Raw genomic sequence first — 21,998 nt, 5'->3', positions numbered from 1 at the left:
ATTTTCCAAATCTTGGCCGAATTTGGATGATAATTGATCTTGGAGCAGTATAGTCTTTGACAGTCTTGCTTTTGTTGTGATTTGAATCATGGTTTGGTTGTATTTTTCCTAAGGAAGCCCTAGATGAATGGCTAATAGGATCTTTGAGTCTCCTGAGCAGCTGTCAAACATTAAAACAGGTGTTGTTTTAGCATACATCTATAATTGCATTTCTGGCTACTAAGGGCTTGAATCAAAAGGAAAATGGAGGCTTTTGTTTTGAAAATAATCTGTATTTGCCACTGTGCACACAGAATATTCCCCTGCCCAAAGATGGAATGATTAAGCTTCTGCTCACAGGAACCTTCCCAAGTTCCTAACTTCTTTCTTGTACCGTATTTTTCGCCCTATAAGACGCACTTTTTCCCCTCCAAAAATGAAGGGGAAATGTGTGTGTGTCTTATGGGGCGAATGCAGGCTTTCGCTGAAGCCTGGAGAGCGAGGGGGGTCAGTACGCACCGACCCCTCTCGCTCTCCAGGCTTCAGGAAGCTATCCGCTAGCTGTGGGAGACCCAGCTCTCCCAGGGCTAGCGGAGAGCTTGCCTGCACCCAGAAGCTTGGGGCGTGCTGAGCTCCACACGCCCCAAGCTTCAGGATTAGCGCAGTGCTCTGCTAGTCCTGGGAGAGCCGTGCGGCTCTCTCACGGCTAGCGGAGACCTTGCCTGCGCCCAGCGATAGGCTAGCCCTGGGAGAGCCGCACGGCTCTCCCAGGGCTAGCGGACTGCTTGCGTGCACCCAGAAGCTTGGGGCGCGCTGAGCTCCGCACGCCCCAAGCTTCAGGATTAGCGCAGCTGTCCGCTAGCCCTGGGAGAGGTGCCCGGCTCTCCCACGGCTAGTGGACTGCTTGCCGGCACCCAGAAGCTTGGGGCGCGCTGAGCTCCGCACGCCCCAAGCTTCAGGATTAACGCAGCTGTCCGCTAGCCCTGGGAGAGGCGCCCGGCTCTCCCACGGCTAGCGGAGACCTTGCCGGCACCCAGAAGCTTGGGGTGTGCTGAGCTCCGCACGCCCCAAGCTTCGGGGTTAGCGCAGCGCACCAGGGGGGGAAATAAAATTTTTTTTCCTTTATTTCCCCCCCCAAAAAACTAGGTGCGTCCTATGGGCCGGTGCGTCTTATGGGGCGAAAAATACGGTAACTTTGCTTCTGCTTTGTTGTCATGTAGATAACAAACCTTGCACTGCTAACCATGTTGGTACAGGTTATACTTATCACACAGCTCCCAAAGGGTAGTAGTTCTCTCAAATGTGAAAAGCATAAAGAGGTACCTTAAGCAATTCTCACTTGAAACAAACTCCTCATCTTTTACCTTCATTGCAGGTGGCATTAGCCCAGTATGTATAATCCAGCTCAATGACCCTTTGCAGAAGTTTTCAAGCTCTGCAGCCAATAGTCCTATGGACTTCTCATGGAAAGATGAATTCATCTTGTAAGTTCTGATTTTAATAACACTATAATAAGCACAGTGGAAAATGTTACACCTTCTGTTATCCTCCAGATGTCACTATGGGGCAGGGGAAAATCCTATCTGCTAAGCATTCATAAGTTATCATGATATTTCCTAAATATTCTAGTGCCAATGCCTGGGGACAGGGTGGGGGAAGTCTTAGTTGCTGTTTGTTTTAAACAAACGTGGGTGGCGCTTGGGTTGTCCAGTGAAGAACGATTAAATGAGAGAGGTTGTATTTTCTTAATTGTTAGCAGCTTAATACATTTTCAGTATTGCTGAAGACATTACAGTGGTCTTACCAAATAAGTTATTTTTTTACTTTTTGGTAAATTTGATATACCGCAGTAAGTGAGGTGTGTGGAGAGGTATGTTTTTTGTTTTTCTTGCAAGGTTCTTGTACCTTTTAGCAGCTACTTTGGCAGACAGGAATCCACCTTGTGAAACTTTCCAGGATGTGGCTAGGCTGTAGTCAGTAATCTATATTGCAAAATATGAAACTATATGACAGTCTGAACAAGTTCTAAAATGCTTGTTTTTTCTGTTCACAGTGAATTAAATGCCAAATCAAAAGAATTGCAAGTAAAGATTGTAGAAAAAGGGGGACTGGATAGTAAGTATTGCAGATAAATTTATTATATGTGTCTAATCTTTTATTTCTGCAACAACAATCTAATAGGATGCTGATCTACTAGTGGATTCATGTACAGATAGATTTCAGTGCAGTTCTTTTCTTTTCAATGCAGGTGGTTTCTCAGCTGTGGCTGCTGTACCTTTGGACTTGTTCAGGAGACAGCCTTCTGGACACAAAGGTTTTGCACTGAACAGTCAGCTCGGCAGCAGTAGCTCTACTGTTGGATCTGTTACTGCAGAGGTAGAATTTTAAGTTTATAAGCTGGCTTCTCGAACTAGTTTTTTCCTCCTGACCGAACCAGTTTTAATCAGCTCCCAACTTCTTGCTTTCAGGCAGCCATTGAAAACGAATGGCTTTCCCCGAAATATGACTCAGGTGTATACTGAATTTGCATAATTTGGTGCTTTGGAAACATTTAATAGGATCATAGAATTATTGAGTTGGAAGGGCCCACAAGGGTCCTCTAGTCCAACACAATTTATAAATTGTTTCAGTAAATGGTAGACATGTATACCAGTACAAAGTAGCTAACGATAATGCAAAAATTACTCTTTTTATGTACATGATTTCCAAAAATCATTGGGACTATGGTCATACATTGCAGGTTTTTCCCTTACATGTGGCCTATCCAAATTTTATCACCAATTTATCGCTACTGAACTGTCCTTAATTTAATTTTAAAATCCTGACTATTTTTCTTCTTTAGTTCTTATACATAGAACCTTCAGAGTCTAGAACCTTGCAAGTTCCCCCCAAGATTCCTGTTGCAAAAGTAGAGAAAGATCGAACTGTGATGCCCTGTGGGACTGTGATCACTACTGTTACTGCTGTGAAAGCCAAGCCTTTAATAGAAGGGAGACCATCTATTCTGCATTCAGGTGAAAGAATAGAACACAGCTTTGGATTGCTCCCAAAGCTTGACTAAAAACAAACAAACAATTCTTTGGTACATTTTTAAGTTGTATGAAAGGCAGGTAATAAATTATCTAATTATCTGTGGCCCTGGTACATGATGATGTCACACAAGGTTGGTTCCTGTACCAGTATAGCTTGGTTTTGAGTTCTTCAAATAGCTGCATGGGTTCAAAAATTCATACACTTTATCATCTAGCCAATTACTTTAAGTACATATGCCAGCATGTGTAAATAATGAAATATTGTTGAAAACAAAGAATTAATTTGGAAAAAGAGTGCAACTTTTTTCATACCCTTTCAAGAGGTGATGGGTACAAGGAGTAAAAATTTCAAAAATGTTTTAAGAAGCTGCTACCATAAGAATTCATTTTCTTAATTTTTGTGCATGGATGGCTTCGCCAAGTATTACCAAGTTGGCACAACTGGTGCTGTTGTACTGGGGGCCGCAGTGCAGGGGGCACTAAATGAATGCTGCATAATGGAGCGGGAGGAGCACCAAATTTTGGATTCACACAGGGAGCAGCTGAAATTTGAGAGCCCAAATTCCACCACTTACCAAGCACTTACCTTTATACTTAAGAGATGCATTTTGAACAGTCCTTGGAAATGAATGAGAAGTTAGAAATGTATTGGTGACCAGATGAAAGGCAGGCTACCATCAGAGGACTTGGAAACTTAAAGACATCTGCAATACATTCTTTCGTGTGTGTGTGTGTGTGTGTGTGTTAGCTATATTGTAGCACAGACAAGAATACGGAGAAGGTCTGCAGCATGTGTTCAACTTTAGAACCATTTGTTTTCTTTAGTCCTGAGACTATATTCACACACACACACACACACACACACACACACGCAATTGAATGTCCAAGTAATAAAATCCTATTGCAGCAATGAAGATGATGGATTGTTACTTTTACTAATTTATGAGATGTCTGTTTAAAATCTGCCATGTCAGTCCTTCAGCCTGCAAGTGGAGAGATCTACCATGCATGCATTATAAATTTACTATAGCATAATAGGTATCTGTGCAATGTAACTCTAGGCTCGCTTTCAGAATAAGTGTGATTTTTTTACAATGAGAAAGTGCTAACACTGGCTGACTGGCTTGAATCACAATAAAATTAATCTGGCTTGCAGTTTTCACAAATTGTCAAGAATGTCCAGTTCTGTGCCTATTGAACTCGTGTCCTGCTTTTGCATCCATGACCTAGTGAGGTAGCTTTTAAAATGTGCCGAAAAATATATAGAAACTCCAAAAATGAAGACCAGAATGGTTAAAGGGCTGGTCTGTGAGCCGTTCCAATATATGTACCCATTTCACCCAGCAAGACTGTTACCAGTTTTGGTGAAAGGATTTTGGAAGGGAGAAATGTCATGGGAGGGAAGAATTAAAAATGCACTTCCTAGTGTTTAGACTCGATCTGGAAATCCCCAGAGCTGTTTTTAAGGGTTTTGGTTTTTTGGGTTTTTTTTAAGTTGCCACTAGATCAAATCATGGAACTTGCATGTCTTGCTTAGCAGACCTTTATTAAGGAATATATTTTGAAATATGCAGATGAGAAAATAACTGAGACTCTGTGTATTAGATTCACCAATCCGAAGTCCTGTTAGAACGAAGGTGATTGAAAAGGATTTGTCTGTTCAGGCAATCCATTGCCGGAAGACTTCTTCAGTAAGCAAGGCTTTATCATCATCAGATACGGGTAAGATATGACCAAGAGAACTGGGCTAATGCATCATCATTTAAACCTTATGTCTTGTTTTACTTGTGCAAGGGCTCACAGAGACCTTTAAAAATATTAGCATGTAAATAAATAGCATTAAGTTTGAAAGTTCGTCTGTCTCTATAGACACAACTCAAACATAAGGGTCAGAGCCAAATTATTATTCATTAAATTTTTATATCACCCTTCACCTGGGGATCACAGGATGGTTTACAATATAAAAACACAAACATACATAACACAGTAACAAACAAAAACAATACCTTCCCTCCCTGTTTAAACGGCCATAGACTGGCTAATTAAACAAAGGCCTGGGAGAAGAGGAATGTTTCTGCCTGGCACTAGAAATATGTAACAAAGGTGCCAGGTGAGCCTGCCTGGGGAGAGCATTGCACAGCCAGGGAGCCACCACAGAAAAGGCCTGTTCTTGTGTTGCTGCCCTCCATATCTTTCACAGGGGGGATACATGAAGAAGGGCGTCTGATGATGATTGCTGGTTTTGGACTGGCTCATATGGGGAGAAGCAGTCCTTGAGGAATTGCAGTCCTGAGCTGTTTAAGGCTTTATAGTTTGAAACCAGCATTTCAGTGGGGTGCACTGGCAAAAATATTGGTAAATCAAGGCTTGGTTTACATAAATAACTGGCTTTCAACTAGATTCCTGCTTTGATTCTTTGTGTCTTCAGTTGTTGCCTGCATCTTGCCTGCATCTTGTCATTCTCTTAATCACGTTCTTTTCAGAGCTGCTGGTGCTGAATGGCACAGATCCTGTGGCTGAGGTAGCCATTCGGCAACTAAGTGAATCTGCAAAGCAAAAACTCAAGTCTCCCAGGAAGAAAAGCACGATCATAATATCAGGGGTGTCAAAGGTGAGATCAGTCAGCATCCCCTGAACCCCACCCTTTACGTAATCCCCCCTGAATTTACCGTAATTTTTGCTCTATAAGACTCACTTTTTCCCTCCTAAAAAGTAAGGGGAAATGTGTGTGCATCTTATGGAGCGAATGCAGGTTGCACAGCTATCCCAGAAGCCAGAACAGCAAGAGGGATCGCTGCTTTCACTGCGCAGTGATCCTTCTTGCTATTCTGGCTTCTGAGATTCAGAATATTTTTTTTCTTGTTTTCCTACTCCAAAAACTAGGTGCGTCTTGTGGTCTGGTGCGTCTTAAAAAGCGAAAAATACGGTACTTTTAAAACTAAATAAATTTTTTGCTCAAAAGGGCAGAATAACCAAAAAATCCCCCAGGGGTTTGGACATGCCTAGAACAGCTCCTCGGTTCCTATACATTTTTCTCAACCAGTTTTATCTCTGCATTTCTCTTGTTTTACTGTTCCAGACTAATTTATCTCAGGATACTGAAGCTGCACTCATGATGGACTATGCGGCAGCCATGGATGGCTCCTATAAGCAAGATGAGTCTTCCAGTGTAGAAGGGTCTCTTGCACAGTCTCCTTCCAATGAAAAACTCTCACTGTATGTATCCCAAACAATACCTGCCCATGAAGATCCCCATGAAAACAGCCATGATGCCTGGACTTTAGATGACAGTAGCGAGCAATGGCAGAGCAATGCACTACTAGACCAAGACTGTGATAAGATGTCTGGGAGCTCCATAAGCATCTCGGAACCTGGAACTGTGAAGAAATCCAAAGGTAATGTGATTTCTCTTGGAGCTTTTTTTAATAAAATAAAATTATGAGCACACTTTTTAAGCAGTTTCATGACCTTTCCATAATTAATTCTACATATAAACTTGTTTAAGAACACCATGTTCTCCCCTATTCTAGTTAATGTGTCTGCATTTATTCATCTCTCTGCCTTAGTAAATGGGTGCTGCACCTCATTCAAAAGCAGTACCATTGAGAAAGTACAGTTTTGGCAAAAAGTATCTACATAAAAGGGCTTCTAAAGAACGATGTACTCGGCTCTATATTTATTGCTTGTTTTATATCATTTTATTTATGAAACATGTATCCTGTCCTTGCTTCCAAAGCAGGACAGGGCAGCAAAGTGTTTAGACTTGAACAAATATTTTTATAAGTTTTCTATCATTGCAAGAATTGCAATGAGCAATTCTTGTAAAACATCCACATATTACTTTAGTTTCCGTTGTACTTCAATAATTCATTCATATTATACCATCTTTATTTTTCTTACTTAAAAAAAAACAACCAGCTTTAATATATCCTAAATAAAGGTGTTCGAGCACTTTAATAAGAGCTGTTGCACACTACACCATTAGTAAGCACATCATGTGTACTCGTGCAGTGTGTCCTGGCAGCATACCCTGTAACATGAAAGATGGCTATATGTTCTCTCTTTTTAAAATTATGTGCCATCTATGAATACATACTACAGTGGTACCTTGGGTTAAGAACTTAATTCGTTCTCGAGGTCCATTCTTAACCTGAAACTGTTCTTAACCTGAGGTACCACTTTAGCTTATGGGGCCTCCCACTGCCACCGAATGATTTCTGTTCTCATCCTGAAGCAAAGTTCTTAACCCGAGGCACTATTTCTGGGTTAGTGGAGTCTGTAACCTGTAGCGTCTGTAACCTGAAGTGTCTGTAACCCAAGGTACCACTGTACTGTCAGCAAAACTAACTACAGTCCCCCCCCCCCAGTGCATACAGACAACCCAAGGCAAGTCCTGTGGCACTTTAATTGAAAGTGGTGAGTTTGTACAACTTGGTATGTGAAGCAGCTCTAAGAGCGCCACATGCAAAAGGATGACTTCTTATATGCAGTGCTTTTTTTCTTTAAAATTGTTTAGGGGTACACTCATTTTGACTCAAGAATATCACCATTTTAAAGTTCGATTTGGGGGAAATAAATACAGTAAATGGACAAAAGTACAAAGATTCACAAAATGTTTAGGGGTATGTGTACCCCTGCATCCTCCCAGGAAAAAGCACTGGTTATATGAATTCTAAATTTGGTAGAAAAAAATTGAGTGTCAGTGGGTGCTCTTTAAAAATTCAATAGTGTGGCAGCCTTACAGTGTGGGTGCTGGTTCTTTTTAATCTTAGTTTGAGAAGTTCAAGAGCAGGAATTTTTAAACTAGGGTATTTTATATATATATAAGGAAGACATATATGTAAAGCACAACTTCAGGTTCTCAGCCATTGTTACCAAACTCAATATAACTTGGAACTTGCATATTTTGAATCTTCATTATATTTACCTCCTTACCTATATTTCTGACTCCAAATTTCTTACCTATTCTCTTTGTAAACATAAGTGGACCACTATGCCAACCAGAATTAATTGCCTACACAGTAAGTTATCTGTCTTGATGTTTTTGAGAGTGTGTAGCTTTACTGTGAGACACTTAATATAACTTGAATAACCTTTTACTTAAAAAATAAAACCAAACCAAGAACATTTCATCTGTTTCTTTCATGGCTATACTGATTACCCCTCTGAAAGGTGTCTGTAGACATAACCATTAATATAGGTTGTAGCTCTAGCTTAGTTGGTACACCTGTTAGTCTGTGTGAATGAATTTTCCTTAAGACAACTGGAGAAATTGTCTTTCCTCTGCTTGCTGCTTTTGCCCTCTCCTCCCTACCATCTAGGCTCAGGTATCAGAAGTAGGCCCAGCCAGAAGAAAAGCTTCTGTGAAAAATAGTTGTAGACGGAAGGCAGTGAGTGGGGAGAGAATTCAGCACCCTTTGCATGCATGTTCCTTTGGTGCTTTAGATCTCACCCACTCCCTGCAGAAGTGATTGGGGCAGAAGACAGCTGCATTAGAAGACAAAAGGACTGTCACATATCATTTCAAGTCACTTGCAAAGCACTTTTCATTCTGAGCTGCAATGCACAGAATCTAGTCCGTTTGGAGCTAGAATTCATTAACTGTGGAAATATAACGCTCATGCATGGAGGTGCTGTGAAAGAGAACATTTTCTCTCAAAGCCAAGCTCTTTGTAACGTGTTACAAACTTAGTTCTTGTATCAAGAGTACAAAAGAGGTATGTGTGTGTATAGTAATAGCCACTTTCCCCATTTTAAAAAATAAAACTAAAAAGAAATTGGCCTCCCGCATGTACTTTGAAAGGGAAGTGGTTGTTTACATATGTGTGTTTATGCCTTCACGTCTACTGCAATAAGAGAAGATTTTGTACTCCACAAATTTTAGTATCCAAAGAAGCCCAAAAGTCATTCTGCACTACAGATGTGAAGGCTCCTCCTGCTGGATAGGACCATTTTCTCACTGTGCTCACAGAACCTTTCTTTGCATGACTTGGCTTCCTGGAATATACCCTTTACGCATTTGTAGTCAGTACTTAATTTATGAGCGGAGAGGTGCTTATTCCTGAGCTTGCTGGATGCTGTGCACTTTGCCATGAAAGCTCTTCTTTCCAGTCCCAGATGTGTTTGGCTTGGTTGTGATTGGTTCGCACTGAGGAGAAAGTACCCTGCTCTGCGCGATCCATGCTCTGTCACCCTGACAAGTGGGATAGATACATTTTTTAAATAGTGGATGGTGGGAGTGCATGGCAGCTATTCCTCCCACAAACCCACCTTACAAGAGATTATACTTTCTTGTTGCCTGGAATGAGCTGGCTGGATATTTTAACTGCAGGTGGCTTGATGGGACATTATACAACTTTAGCAAAAGAAGCAGCTGCTTTCTATACCACAAATGGGTGCCACAGACAACAGCAGGCATTGTGTGTGTGCATGCATAGCTGGGCTCCTGTGTTGCATGCTGGCACTAAGCATTGCAGCATTTGTTTGAGTAGTCAGTTACCTGGTACCGGGTAGAGTGGGCAGCTAGTGTTGAGGTGTCGTGTGCCACGTGAGGGGTGTGTGCCATGTGGTTTGCCCTTTGCCCCTTAAATTATCCATCTATACTCAAGTGCAGTGGAGGGGAAGGCAGGTGCATCAACCTGTCCTTTGCCGGAGACAGCAAAATATATTTAGCCAGTCATCCTGAAAACTTAAATCCCAGCAGCACAGAGTAAACCCTGTTGTTGCCTAGGAATCTATAAAGTGAGATTGTTAGATATGATACAACAAAGAGGCTTTTAACATCATGTGACTTATTTGTCTGCAGGTTTCCCCAAATTAAAGGTAATCATTTGCTTTGTTTTAAGACCTCTAAAGCTAATGGCCCCTGATGTTCAGGTTCTTAGTGTTACTGATCAGTACTATGGATGGGAGACTGCACCAATACAGTACTTGCATTGTAGTCGGAGGGAAAGGGGGAAGGAGGAATATAAACTGATTTTCTGAAGTCTGACCAATCAGGGTGCTTATAAAAACTTGTGTTGTCACCTGCCTAGTCTGAAACTGGATTGGCTATTTATTTACTTCTCTAATTTTTTGTCATTTTTAGCATACATTTTGGTAAAAATTATTGCACATAGTTAACATGAATCAACATGTGCAAAACAAGCAATTGCTTTGAAGGGAGCTGTCCTCTGAGGTGGCAGTTGTAAACTATGCTAGACTGGGGCCGTAAATCGTAAATCTCCCTGGCACTTAACAGTGTGGAATAACCTGTTTGCAAAATTTAGCATTAACACACTAAGCCAAAGGAATCCTTCATTTAGAATTGTAGCTTCATTTTGTGTTGGTTATATACCCGCTTAGCCTCTTTGCACAATCCCATACGATAAAAATAATGCAACTTTCAACATATCATTGCACTGATTCCTTTTCCACACTCATCTTATACTTACTTTCTATACCGAAGGATTAAATACATTATAGAAATAAAATAAACCTGAAAATGTCATTTCTTGAAAGTAACTATGGACACTTATGGCAGATACCCTGACCTTTTTTTAAAAAAGCAGTTGGTAAAATTGCTATCAAATGTTTTGCTGACTTCATAAACTAGAATAAATAATTCATCAGTTCCATTTCTCTATAATAGCCTTCCAGCCCTAAGCAGCTGTACACTGAAGTAAGAGTGGGTCTTGTTTTGTGGTTTAATATGTTTATCATTGTAGCTTGTCACTAGGGGAATGATCCCCCTAAAGCTAAGCACTCTGAACTCTTAATTTCATAAGGAGAGTGAAGAACTTTAATTCTCCTATCTGAGCCTTGAAGTTGAATGTCAGGAAGACTAGGCCTATGGGTGATACCCAACTAAGTTGTACTTGGAGAAGACACACTGAAAATCAATGGAATTTATTTTCAGTCCATTTATTTCAGTGGGTCTGATTTTGAGTATGACTTAGTTGGATATCACTGTCTGTCTCTAAACAACTTAACTGAGGCTCCTCGCTATACAGAGTGCTTTTCTTTGACTGCCCTGTCTTTTCTACTTACCTATAGTTGTATAAAAGTTATGTTTAGGGAAGCTTTTAATGTTTGATGTATCACAGTATTTTAATATTCTTTTGGAAGCCGCCCAGAGTGGCTGGGGAAACCCAGCCAGATGGGCGGGGTATAAATAATAAATTATTATTATTATTATTATTATTATTATTATTATTATTATTATTATAATATTGGCATGAAGTGATTTAAATGTGTATACTTCTCCATAAGCCTTTCTAATAAGTGTACACCTTCTAACATATACTTCTATGGAAAATAAAAGGCTTGATGCCCTTATTCTCAGGGATGATCCTAAAGTGATACAGCTGAATTCTTACACTTTACATAATTGTCCGACAAACCGCTACCAAAATATTTGGGGTTGTTGTTGTTTAGTCGTTTAGTCGTGTCCGACTCTTCATGACCCCATGGACCAGAGCACGCTAGGCACTCCTGTCTTCCACTGCCTCCTGCAGTTTGGTCAAACTCATGCTGGTAGCTTCGAGAACACTGTCCAACCATCTGGTCCTCTGTCGTCCCCTTCTCCTTGTGCCCTCCATCTTTCCCAACATCAGGGTCTTTTCCAGGGAGTCTTCTCTTCTCATGAGGTGGCCAAAGTATTGGAGCCTTAGCTGCAGGATCTGTCCTTCCAGTGAGCACTCCGGGCTGATTTCCTTCAGAATGGATAAGTTTGATCTTCTTGCAGTCCATGGGACTCTCAAGAGTCTCCTCCAGCATCATAATTCAAAAGCATCAATTCTTCGGCGATCAGCCTTCTTTATGGTCCAGCTCTCACTTCCGTGCATCACTACTGGGAAAACCATAGCTTTAACTATTGGGACCTTTGTTGGCAAGGTGATATCTCTGCAATATTTGGAGTAGTTTCCAGTAATGATGTAGTGTTAGCAGTGTGAGCTATGAGCAAGCTCTCCAGATTCCATATAGACCCTGAGCTATGACTAAATGGCAATAGGAAAACCACCATATTGGCCTCAGCTCCCTCCCATGAGAGAATAGTGACTCATAGGGTTGTTGTGGATGAAATAAATTACCGTAAATACTCAGAGCAATGTAAATGCTAAGTACTACTATTGGTATTCTAGCACATCTACTAAAATATATAATTAGGACTATGGTTTCTGCTTCTGTTTTTTTAAAAAAGAAAGTCAATGACTAAAAAAGAAAAGAGAAATTGAATTGAAAGTGGGGCAGGTGCTTCGCTTAGGGACTGTTACTATTTCAGATAAAGGCTACTTAATACAGAAATCGTATCCTACTAAAATGTTTCGCATCTTCCCTATTGCAGGTGGGCTATTAAAAAAGAGTGCAAAGCTGTTTTTCCTCCGACGGCACCATCAAAAAGACCCAGGAATGAGCCAGTCACATAATGACCTCATCTACCTAGAGCAACCCACATCGGACGGTACTCGAAAAAAGGGGGGGACTTTAACACGCATTTTGAACAAGAAAATTCTCTTCAAGAGCAAGAGCAAGAGCAAACTGAATGGCACATCAGTTGAACCGTATGCATAGAGCCTAGTACATGCCAAATGTATATGACCTGCACATGAGCAACTGTTTACAGAAATATAAACTATTATATGCTTACTGAGATTCACTAATACTGTTGTCCATGGAAAAGGCTGGGCAGCAAAGCAGGGACATGGTATTGGTAGAAGACTTATGGCTATTTTACATTGCAAAGACTAAGGCCTTAGTCCTAACCATACTTACTTGGAAGTAAGCGCATTGAAATCAGCGGGCCTTAGTCCAAAAACACTTCTTTTTAGATATCAGGCTTAAAATACAGTACCAGGGAGCTATAGTGGACAATTGTCTGCATGAATGTATGTTAATAGTGGCATATCATGGTTCTGTTTTAAAGAAAAAGCAATGAAGAGTAGCAATACAAATTTTAAACAGGGTATCGAGCTGTAGAAGTGGAAAGAGCAAAGAAATCCTGATCCAGATGTTCTGAAGTGGAATACATGCATTTGCAATGCAATCCTGCATATAATTACTCAGAAGTGATTCCTGCAGTACGCAGAGGAGCTTAATCCCAGGTGCAGAGAATTGCAGCCTCAGAATGTTACTGGAAGGAAAAATGAGGTGCTGAATGGGGTAGCCTGATAGAATAATAATAATTGCTAAAGCTGTGTAAATTAGACTTGCTTTTGATAGATAGTAGCCATACAAACTTGTAATTTATGCAATTATTATGACTCTTAATTTTAATATTTTATGTGCATATACTATGAAAAAAAATCTTTTATTTTTAAGATGGTATGCTGATGAATGACTTAAAACTTATCTGTTATCCTTTGAGAGATCTGCATTGCCAGTGCAGCGCTGTAGTTCGGGGAGCCCACCATTTGTTAGACAAATGTACCCCATCATAACAAAAGTAATGAATGACAATACAGTATGTTTAGTCTTTTTTCTTTCTCATTCCCATTTTGGAACTAAATACACACATTGAAGGATGTATGTATTTCAGTATTGAAATAGTTTTTTGTTTAAAATATCAACAAGGCTGGGGAAACCTTTACTGACTGGTAGGAAAGGGAAACATAATACATGTGTATAGCTTTAAACTGACATTCGTATTATATATATATATTTTTTACTGAAATTGTAAACGTTAGCCTATTTTAATCATTCTGACTTCATTGGGACTTACTTTGGAACAGGCGGCTCGATTGAAGTAAACAATCAACCCTTGTTAACTTTTATTCAGGCGAAACCAATACCACTGCTGCTTATAACCACCGAATCAAGAGAGATCATTGGGATAAGGGATACTGTTTCTGATATATGCATTAGTGATTTACATAAGTTATAATGATGGTTTGGATGCAGCATTCTAAAGGCCCATATGCAAAAGAAGGCTGTTGAGGTGAAGCAACAGTTTCCAGTATGTTGGGCAAATGCTAGCTTCTAATATGAAAGCTTATTATAGATTGACTGTTATGAGTATTAACTTATAAAAATGAAATATTTGTGTATAAGCACCATGTGATCCTAGTTAACGCTTTCTTGGGGGTAAGGCCCATTTCATAATGGATGGGGCTTGCTTCCATGTAAATGAATTTAGGATGGATTGCAAATGTGTTCAGTTATGATTTTGCTTTATTGTATAGCTTGACGATGGCACATAAGTGGAATGAAATGCAAAACTGTTTTTAGAAAGAGAAGCACTTGTTGCTCTAACTTACAAATACTTGAAGACATTTAAAAACTATTTGAAAACCTTAAAGCTCTGTTGTTGGATTTAAAAAAAAATGCCAAAGGTTCATTGTGTGGCTTCTTCATTACTGCATGCTGCCTTTTACATAAACCCACCCCCATTTCCATTTTGTTTTTAGCAGCCCAAAGGCAAAGCTGCAGCCGGCCTTTTTTCACTGGTTAATAGGGAGGGGGTTGTTGTTTTGCAGTACACGTAACTTGTAGCTTACACACTTTTAGCATGTACAGTTTCAACTTTTTGCAGTTGAAGGCCGGCTGGTTCGAATCGTACAAATTAAATGCACAGCAGGCAGAGAGATTTTAAGTTCCCATACTTGTTTACTTGGCTCTCAGAGGCTCTCTTGAGAACTCTGTCTAGCTTGGTGTGTGTGTGTTCGCCAAGACCTGTTCAGTGCTCCAGAGGGACAGACTGTTCACTTAGGGGCAGTTCTAAGAGGGTGCTTTGAGTATGTCAGGGATGGGTTGTGCCTATGCACCATCCCCTCACATAAGCTGTGAGTTACTTGTATTTTTAAATGGATCTTTTGTGCAGAACTGCCCTTGCACAAAACAGCTATGTTAAAAAAACAACTGCCCTTGCAGCTCCAGGAACACGAAAGCAAAAGTGGAGAAAGGAAGCAACATACTTCCATGTGAGTGACTCCAAATCCTTACCTTCCTTGGAGTAGCTTACATTTATTTGACTGCTCATTTATGCAAACAGTGGGTTAAATTGTTACTATCATAATCCACCTGGGACCTTGGGGTGAAGAGTGGGCAATCATGCTAATAATACATTAGAAAACTTGATTCAAAAAAGACTTAAAAGGGGTGTGTGCACACAAGTGCCTGTCCGCATGTCCACAAGGGACCATCAGGCTTCCAGAACTTAAGGTAGGTAAAGTACTAATTGAGAGTTGAGGGGAGGGAACAACACAGTGTGAATACAACCTTGTTGTTGGCATCTGTTTCTTTTTTTTTTTTTTTTTTTTTAATAATAGAATTTTATTAGTTAAAAATACAAAATTTACATTACAAATATATTCATACCAGAAAATCCGTCAAGAAGTCAAAAAATAACAGAATAGCACAAAAAAGAAAAACAAGAAACAAAGAAAAAAGACAAAAGACAAAAGACAAAATTACAAATAACAGAACTTCCGTTCAACTCGGTCTTGGAGTTACCAGATCTTATATTACTTCTGCAGCACTAATAAAGCAATTATACATCGATGATTCTAACTATCGTCTACTGATAAATTATTTATTCCCTGGGTATTTTCAAAATAAGTTAAAAACTTATTCCATTCGTCTTTATACTTGCTTGCGTTATTTTGTCTTATTTTTTGTGTTAATCTCGCTAGTTCAATATATTGATATAACTTCAATTGCCACTCTCCCACCGTAGGTAAATCAGAGGTTTTCCATTTTTGTGCTATTTGGATCCTCGCCGCAGCCAGGGCATATTGGAAAAAAGTTTGGTCTATTTTCTTTATTTCTTTACCAATCAGCCCTAAGAGAAACAACTCTGGAGTTTTGGGGAGGTTATACTTCAGAATTTTTTTCATTTCGTCATGGATTTGCTTCCAGAATTCTTTTATTACATCACAGGTCCACCATATATGAAAAAAGGTCCCAACCTTGTCTCTACATCTCCAGCAGGTGTTATCAACAGATTTATACATTTTTCCTAGCTTTGCTGGGGTCAGGTACCAGCGGTACACCATTTTCTCTAAATTTTCCCGCAGGGTTACACAAGCTGTAAATTTTATACCTTTCGTCCAAAGTGTTCGCCATTTATTATAATCTATGTTATGGCCGAGGTCTTTCTCCCATTTTACCATAGCCCCCTTTACCTGATCTTCCTCGGTATCCCATTCCAGTAGTTGTTTATACATTTTAGAGAGGAGTTTATCATTACTTTCTATAATTTCAACCTGAAACCTCGATTTTTTCCCATTCATACCCAATTTCTTGTGCTCACCCCATAAAGCGTTAATCTGATGATAGAGGAGCCATTCTTTTATTTTATCTTTCAATTCCTCATAAGGCTTCACCCTCCATCCTGTTTCTGTCTTTTCCAAAAGATCCTCATACGTGCATCTTTCGTCCGCCATATTTATTTTTTTTATTTTAATGATATTGGTTGGGGAGAGCCACCAGGGGACACCTTTCTCAATCAGTTTTTTATACCTCCTCCACACTTCCAATAATGGGCCTCTAATTATATGATTAGAAAATCCTCTGTGGGCTTCCCCTTTCTCTTGCCATAGGTAGACATGCCACCCGAATCCAATATTAAAACCCTCCAGATCTAAGAGGTCTGTATTTCTAAGGATGACCCACTCCTTTATCCAGCAAATACAGGCTGCTTCATAGTACAGCCTAATATTCGGGACTGCGAATCCGCACCTTTCTCTTGAGTCTGTTAGATATTTCAACTTTACTCTGGCCCTCTTCCCCTGCCAAATAAACTTAGTCAGGGTTTTTTGCCAGTTCTTAAGGAGGGAGATGCCTTTAATTATCGGGATACTTTGAAAGAGGAATAACAATCTCGGGAGGATGCACATCTTGATAGCCGACATCCTCCCTGTCCATGAGAGTTTTAATCTATGCCAGGTATCTAGGTCTTTTTTGATATCCTGCCACACCTTATTATAATTATCCTCAGCCAGGTTTATATTTTTAGGTGAGAGCCAGATTCCCAGATATTTTACTTTATTCACAATTTTAATGCCAATCTTTTCCTCCAATTGAATTTTCTCCTGTTCAGTCATATTCTTTGTTAGGATTTTTGTTTTCTTTCTGTTTAATCTGAAACCGGACAGCCTGCCAAAATCCTCCAGGAGTTCCACTACTCTACTTGCACTATCCAGTGGGTTCTCCACAGACAGAACCAGGTCGTCAGCATAGGCCTTTAGCTTAAATTCTTTCTTCCCAATTTTTATCCCCCTCACATTCACTGCCTCCCTTATTCTATTTGCAATTACTTCTAAAACCATTATAAATAGCAGGGGGGACAGTGGACACCCCTGCCTTGTGCCCTTCTTGATCTTAAACGGTTTCGTGAGATTGTCATTTATAATCAACCTAGCCTGTTGTTCTGAGTATATTGCCCTGATACCTTTCATATAAGGACCTTCAATACCTGCCTTGCCCAAGCACTGTATTAAGAACTCCCAAGAGACGTTGTCGAAAGCCTTTTCGGCATCTATAAAGATTAATGCTGCAGGGACGTCTATTCTCATATCTAGGTATTCAATAATATTTAGTACGTGGCGGACATTTTCTTTTTGGTGCCTGTTTGGGAGGAAGCCCACTTGATCTTTATGAATATATTTCATTAAAAGCTTCTTAAGTCTGCCAGCCATAATGTCGGCAAAGATCTTGTAGTCGTTATTAAGCAAAGAGATTGGCCTGTAGTTTTTTATATCTGTTTTTTCTTTCTCTGTTTTTGGAATCAAAGTTATATAAGCCTCCTTCCACGAAGCCGGGATCTTCCCCCCCTGAAAGATGTTATTGATCACGTCTTTTAAGACCGGGGCTAGGTGTTCTTCTAATGTTTTATAGTATTTTGCGGAGAGACCGTCCGGCCCTGGGGCTTTCCCGATCTTCATTCTGCTAATGGCCTCCTTAACCTCATTTACTGTGATCTCCTTATTCAGTTGTATTCTATCCTCTTCTGAAATATATTTCCTTTCATTTTGCTCCAGATAGTTTTTAATCTCGTCACTGTTTTCCCTTCCTTTTTCATATAACTTTTCAAAAAATTGGGTAAACCTGTTTTCTATTTCCTCTGGGTCTTCTATGATATTATCCTCCAATATTATTTTATTTATCACATTTTGTTTCTTTCTTTTTCTTAGCTGCCAGGCAAGTAACTTCCCCATTTTATTTGCCGACTCGAAATAGTTTTGTTTTGCAAATTTAATTTTCCACTCTATCTCCTGATTTAATACCGCTGAATATTGGGATTGTAGCACCTTGGCGGCGCGATTAGCCGCTTCGTCTGCTGGGTTATTAATTAATTTTTTCTCATAACTTCTCAGTTGGGAGAGGATCTCCTCTTTCTTACGCTCCCTTATCTTTCTCCTGTAATTATTTTGTTGTATTAAGAGACCTCTCAGAACCGCCTTACTGGCGTCCCAGACTACATCTATAGGGGTTTCTTTATTCAGGTTTAGATCTAAGTATTCTTTTAAAGTGCCTTTAATTTTTTCCCTCACCTCTTCCCTATCAAATAGATTCTCACACATCCTCCATCTGTATTGTCCCTTCGCTTCATTTTTTATTTCCATATTTAAAGCACAATGATCTGATAATGTCCTGGGATAAATCTCACATTTCTTAACTCTCATGGAGAGTGTTCTCGTCACCCAGATCTGATCTATTCTACCCCAGCTCTGATGGGGTTCGGAATAATGAGTAAACTGTTTAGAGGTCGGGTTTTGGTATCTCCAGATGTCAATTAGGTCTAAATTTTCTTCCATGTCACTAAAGGATTTCGGCAGTTTTCCTCTGTTCCCTTTTCCCTTCTCTGTACTCCTATCTAAGTTCGGCGCTGGGACGCCATTCATATCCCCAAGCAAAATTAATTTGTGGGTATCCAGTTCTAATAGCATACCTTCAAGTTTTACAAAGAACTCTGCTCTATTTGAATTCGGAGCGTATACCGTCACAACATTAATTTTTTCCCCTCTAAAGTTTAATTGAATCCCTAGAATTCTTCCCTCCTCATCCTTGCATATCAAAGTCGGTTCCCATTTCTCTCTAACGTATATTACTACTCCTCTTTTTTTCCTAACATCAGAATTAATAAAGTCTACCCCTAATTTTTTATTCACCAGAATATGTTTGTGCTTTTTAGCAATATGGGTTTCCTGAAAGCAGATTACATCGTACCTCTTATTTTTCAAAACTTTCTCAATTTTATTCCTTTTAACTTTCTCGTTCAATCCGTTTACATTCCAAGATAAAAATTTCAATGAGTGTGCTATGATTTACCTTTATCTACTTCCCAACCTTTAACCGTATTCGCAAACTATAATCTCTCTCCTTTGTTTCCTGAGAGCTCCCCCTCTTCTGCCGCATCCGCTCCCACTGCGGCCTCCTCACCATCTTCATCTGATTCCAGTGCCTCCTCCTCTACACCTCTCTCTTCCTCATATCTATTCCTTGTCTCTCCATCCTCTTTTTCCGATCTATTCCTTAATCTATTCTCTGTCTTCCCCAACTCTTTTTCATATCTTCTCAGAAACTTGTCTGCCTCCTGTCTGTCAAGCAATCTAAATTTTTTCTCTTTATAGAAAAAGCTAATCCCTTCCGGAAATTCCCATCGAAATGGAATCTCGTTTCTCTTCAGAGCTGCTGCCACTTGTTTATATCCTTCTCTTTTACGAAGTAGCCTGACCGGTATTTCTTTATAAATGATAATAGGCCTTCCATCAATTCTTAACCTATTGTTGTAGCTTTTTCTCAAAATTAAATTTTTCATTTCCAAAGAATTGAAGATCACCAGGCAGTCCCCCAAGAATTTGCTCACTCTCATATGATTGGGCCTAGTCATTCTATATACATTATCTACAGTAGCTGCCACCTCTTCTTCCCTTAAATTTAACCATTTGGAGAGTTCTTTTATCATTTTTCCTCTAATGTCTTCATTTCTTTCCTCTGCTACTCCCCTAAATTTAAGATGGAGCTGTTTTAACCGCATATCAGCCATGGCTAGGTTATCCCAAATCCTCTCTTGAGAGATGCTTAGCTCTCCCAGTTCTTCTTTTACTTTCACTGTCTCCTTTTTTTGTTCCCTCATCTCTTTCTGCAGCTTTTTGTTAGATTCCTCGATCATTTTGGACTTTACAGAGAGGTCTTGGATTTTGGCTGAGAGTTCACCCACTGCTCCCTCTATCTTTTTGTCTATCATCTCCTGGACCTCTCCTAGTTTATTTTCCATGTATAGCACATTTTGCTTGAACTCCTCCTTTATTTTGACCCACAAATTATCTAAATCTTTAATTTCCTCCTGCCGTGACATCTTTCTTTCTCCCGGGGTCCCTCCCCCTCTCTTCCACTCTTTTCCGTCCCTTCCCGTCATCTCCAAATCTCCGTCCTCCTTCAGTTTCACTCGGCCGGCTCCCCCCTACCTTTGCTTCCTTCCCTTTTCAATCCCCCCGTTAACCACAGTCGCCGGCAGGGGTTGTCAACAATAACCCAACAGAGTTAACTCAAAAGGTAAAGGTAAACCCAGGCAAAGTAGACCCAAAGTAGACCCAAAAAGGGCCCAATATCCAGGCGGTGTTAAACACGCCCCTCAGGATTTAATAATGTCCAAACAGTAATGTCCTATAGTCAATCCAATACAAGAGGATGGGGAGATAACACCCACACCTCCTGGCGTTCTCACTTTTTACCCCTGACCGGTCCGCTTAGCCCGTCCGTGCTAAGAAGGTCCACAATCCAGTTTTAACAGTGTCTAGTCCGGGTTAATCACGGTTGTATACGTCAGACAGTTCAGATTTCAGAAACTTCCAATTAAGATCCGTGTCAAATACAGAAGAAAACAGAAAAGCACCTCCTTAAACCACGTGGGGTTAATTAGTAGATCTTCCTATTCAACTCCAGCCATCAACGCAAATCCTCCAAGCACAGGGAGGGCAAGGCAAACACAAAGGGAGAAAGGAGGAAGCAGCGAGAACAAAGTGTAGCTGCAGGCACAAAGGTTTTTAAGTTTTCTCCCTTTTAAATCCTCTCACTTTATACCTTATGCCTGCTATCTCCAAGTCCTGGTTGTAGAATTGTAGGCTGCAAACGCTAGCGACCACTTGCCCTTGCTTAACGCCGTAGAGAAAGTGGTAGTAGTAGTAGTAAAAAGGGAAAGCAACCCCACAAACAAGTTGTAGCACTCACCAGGGACCATATAGTCCTAGGTATCCGTTTATAACAGTTTTAAATCCTCATAACGTAAAGTTCTTACTCAGACAGACTCTCCTAAACTTCTTCAAATCGTCGACTTTCCGTCTGCGCCATCTTATTTCCTCCACCGAGCGAACTCCCAAACACAATCCAAAGCTTTCCAGGAGCCTCCCAGCTCTATGACTGGCTTTACGCCTTGCTCAATTAAAAGGGAGAGAAAAAAAAAACCCACTAAAAAAACGCTGGGTGCTCCATTCTTTTCTTAAGGAAGCCCGTCGCTCAAACCGGCTGAAGCTCGAGGCGTTGCCCTGCAAAGTCGTTGCCTCCCCAATTCGCGCTCGCGGTCCTTCGCTTCTCCTCGTAGACGCTCCGGAGAACGGTACGACCGCTATCGCGCTGCCGGGTGCCTATCCTCCAGGGGTGCCCCCCCTTGGAGTTTTTGGGGTGCGCTGCGCCCTAGCGTCTCCCCCAAGCCTCTGCAGGACCCGAAAAACCGAGAGCAGGTTTTCCGCGCTTCCTCGCTGGTTGCGACCGGAACCGGAAGTCGCTTCCTGAATACAACCTTGTTGTTGGCATCTGTTTCAAGAGACAATGGAGTGTGTCTCACGGGGTGAAGTCAAATCAATGTGTTAGCAGCACCAAAGTGACCTCCCCGGAGTGCAAGCCTGGGCAGTGTGGATACAACCTTCTCACTTGTTGGATTATCCCACCTCAATACTGGTTTGCACTCTGGTTTGTGCTCATGAGTAGACAAAGGTCCATGAATGCTCACATGGGAACTGACCTAGGAATGTATTAACGCACTAAGTGTGGACCCAGCTTAGCTGAAAG

The 21,998-nt window shown here is 40.6% G+C and overlaps 1 protein-coding gene and 1 long non-coding RNA gene across 2 annotated transcripts in view; one reads left to right on the top strand and one right to left on the bottom strand.

The window, feature by feature from the left end:
* The window catches only part of C2CD2 (C2 calcium dependent domain containing 2), a 27,260-nt gene extending 12,974 nt beyond the window's left edge, over positions 1 to 14,286 (top strand). Inside the window, exons 7-14 of the mRNA XM_082221332.1 lie at positions 1,355 to 1,463; positions 2,033 to 2,094; positions 2,228 to 2,355; positions 2,822 to 2,993; positions 4,617 to 4,733; positions 5,495 to 5,622; positions 6,091 to 6,406; positions 12,337 to 14,286. Coding sequence (XP_082077458.1) covers positions 1,355 to 1,463; positions 2,033 to 2,094; positions 2,228 to 2,355; positions 2,822 to 2,993; positions 4,617 to 4,733; positions 5,495 to 5,622; positions 6,091 to 6,406; positions 12,337 to 12,563 — 1,259 coding nt within the window. The 3' untranslated portion in view covers positions 12,564 to 14,286. The remainder of the gene's footprint in view (positions 1 to 1,354; positions 1,464 to 2,032; positions 2,095 to 2,227; positions 2,356 to 2,821; positions 2,994 to 4,616; positions 4,734 to 5,494; positions 5,623 to 6,090; positions 6,407 to 12,336) is intronic.
* LOC309531700 lies at positions 14,142 to 21,998 on the bottom strand. Its single transcript, XR_014219376.1, has 2 exons — positions 21,730 to 21,998; positions 14,142 to 15,206 (listed from the first exon to the last, which is right to left on the bottom strand). It is a non-coding gene; the product is annotated as an uncharacterized lncRNA (long non-coding RNA).

This window comes from Podarcis vaucheri, assembly GCF_965113315.1.
Source record: "Podarcis vaucheri genome assembly, chromosome: 4".
In the NCBI taxonomy this organism is placed as follows: domain Eukaryota; kingdom Metazoa; phylum Chordata; class Lepidosauria; order Squamata; family Lacertidae; genus Podarcis; species Podarcis vaucheri.
This window is presented reverse-complemented; position numbering and strand designations above follow the sequence as displayed.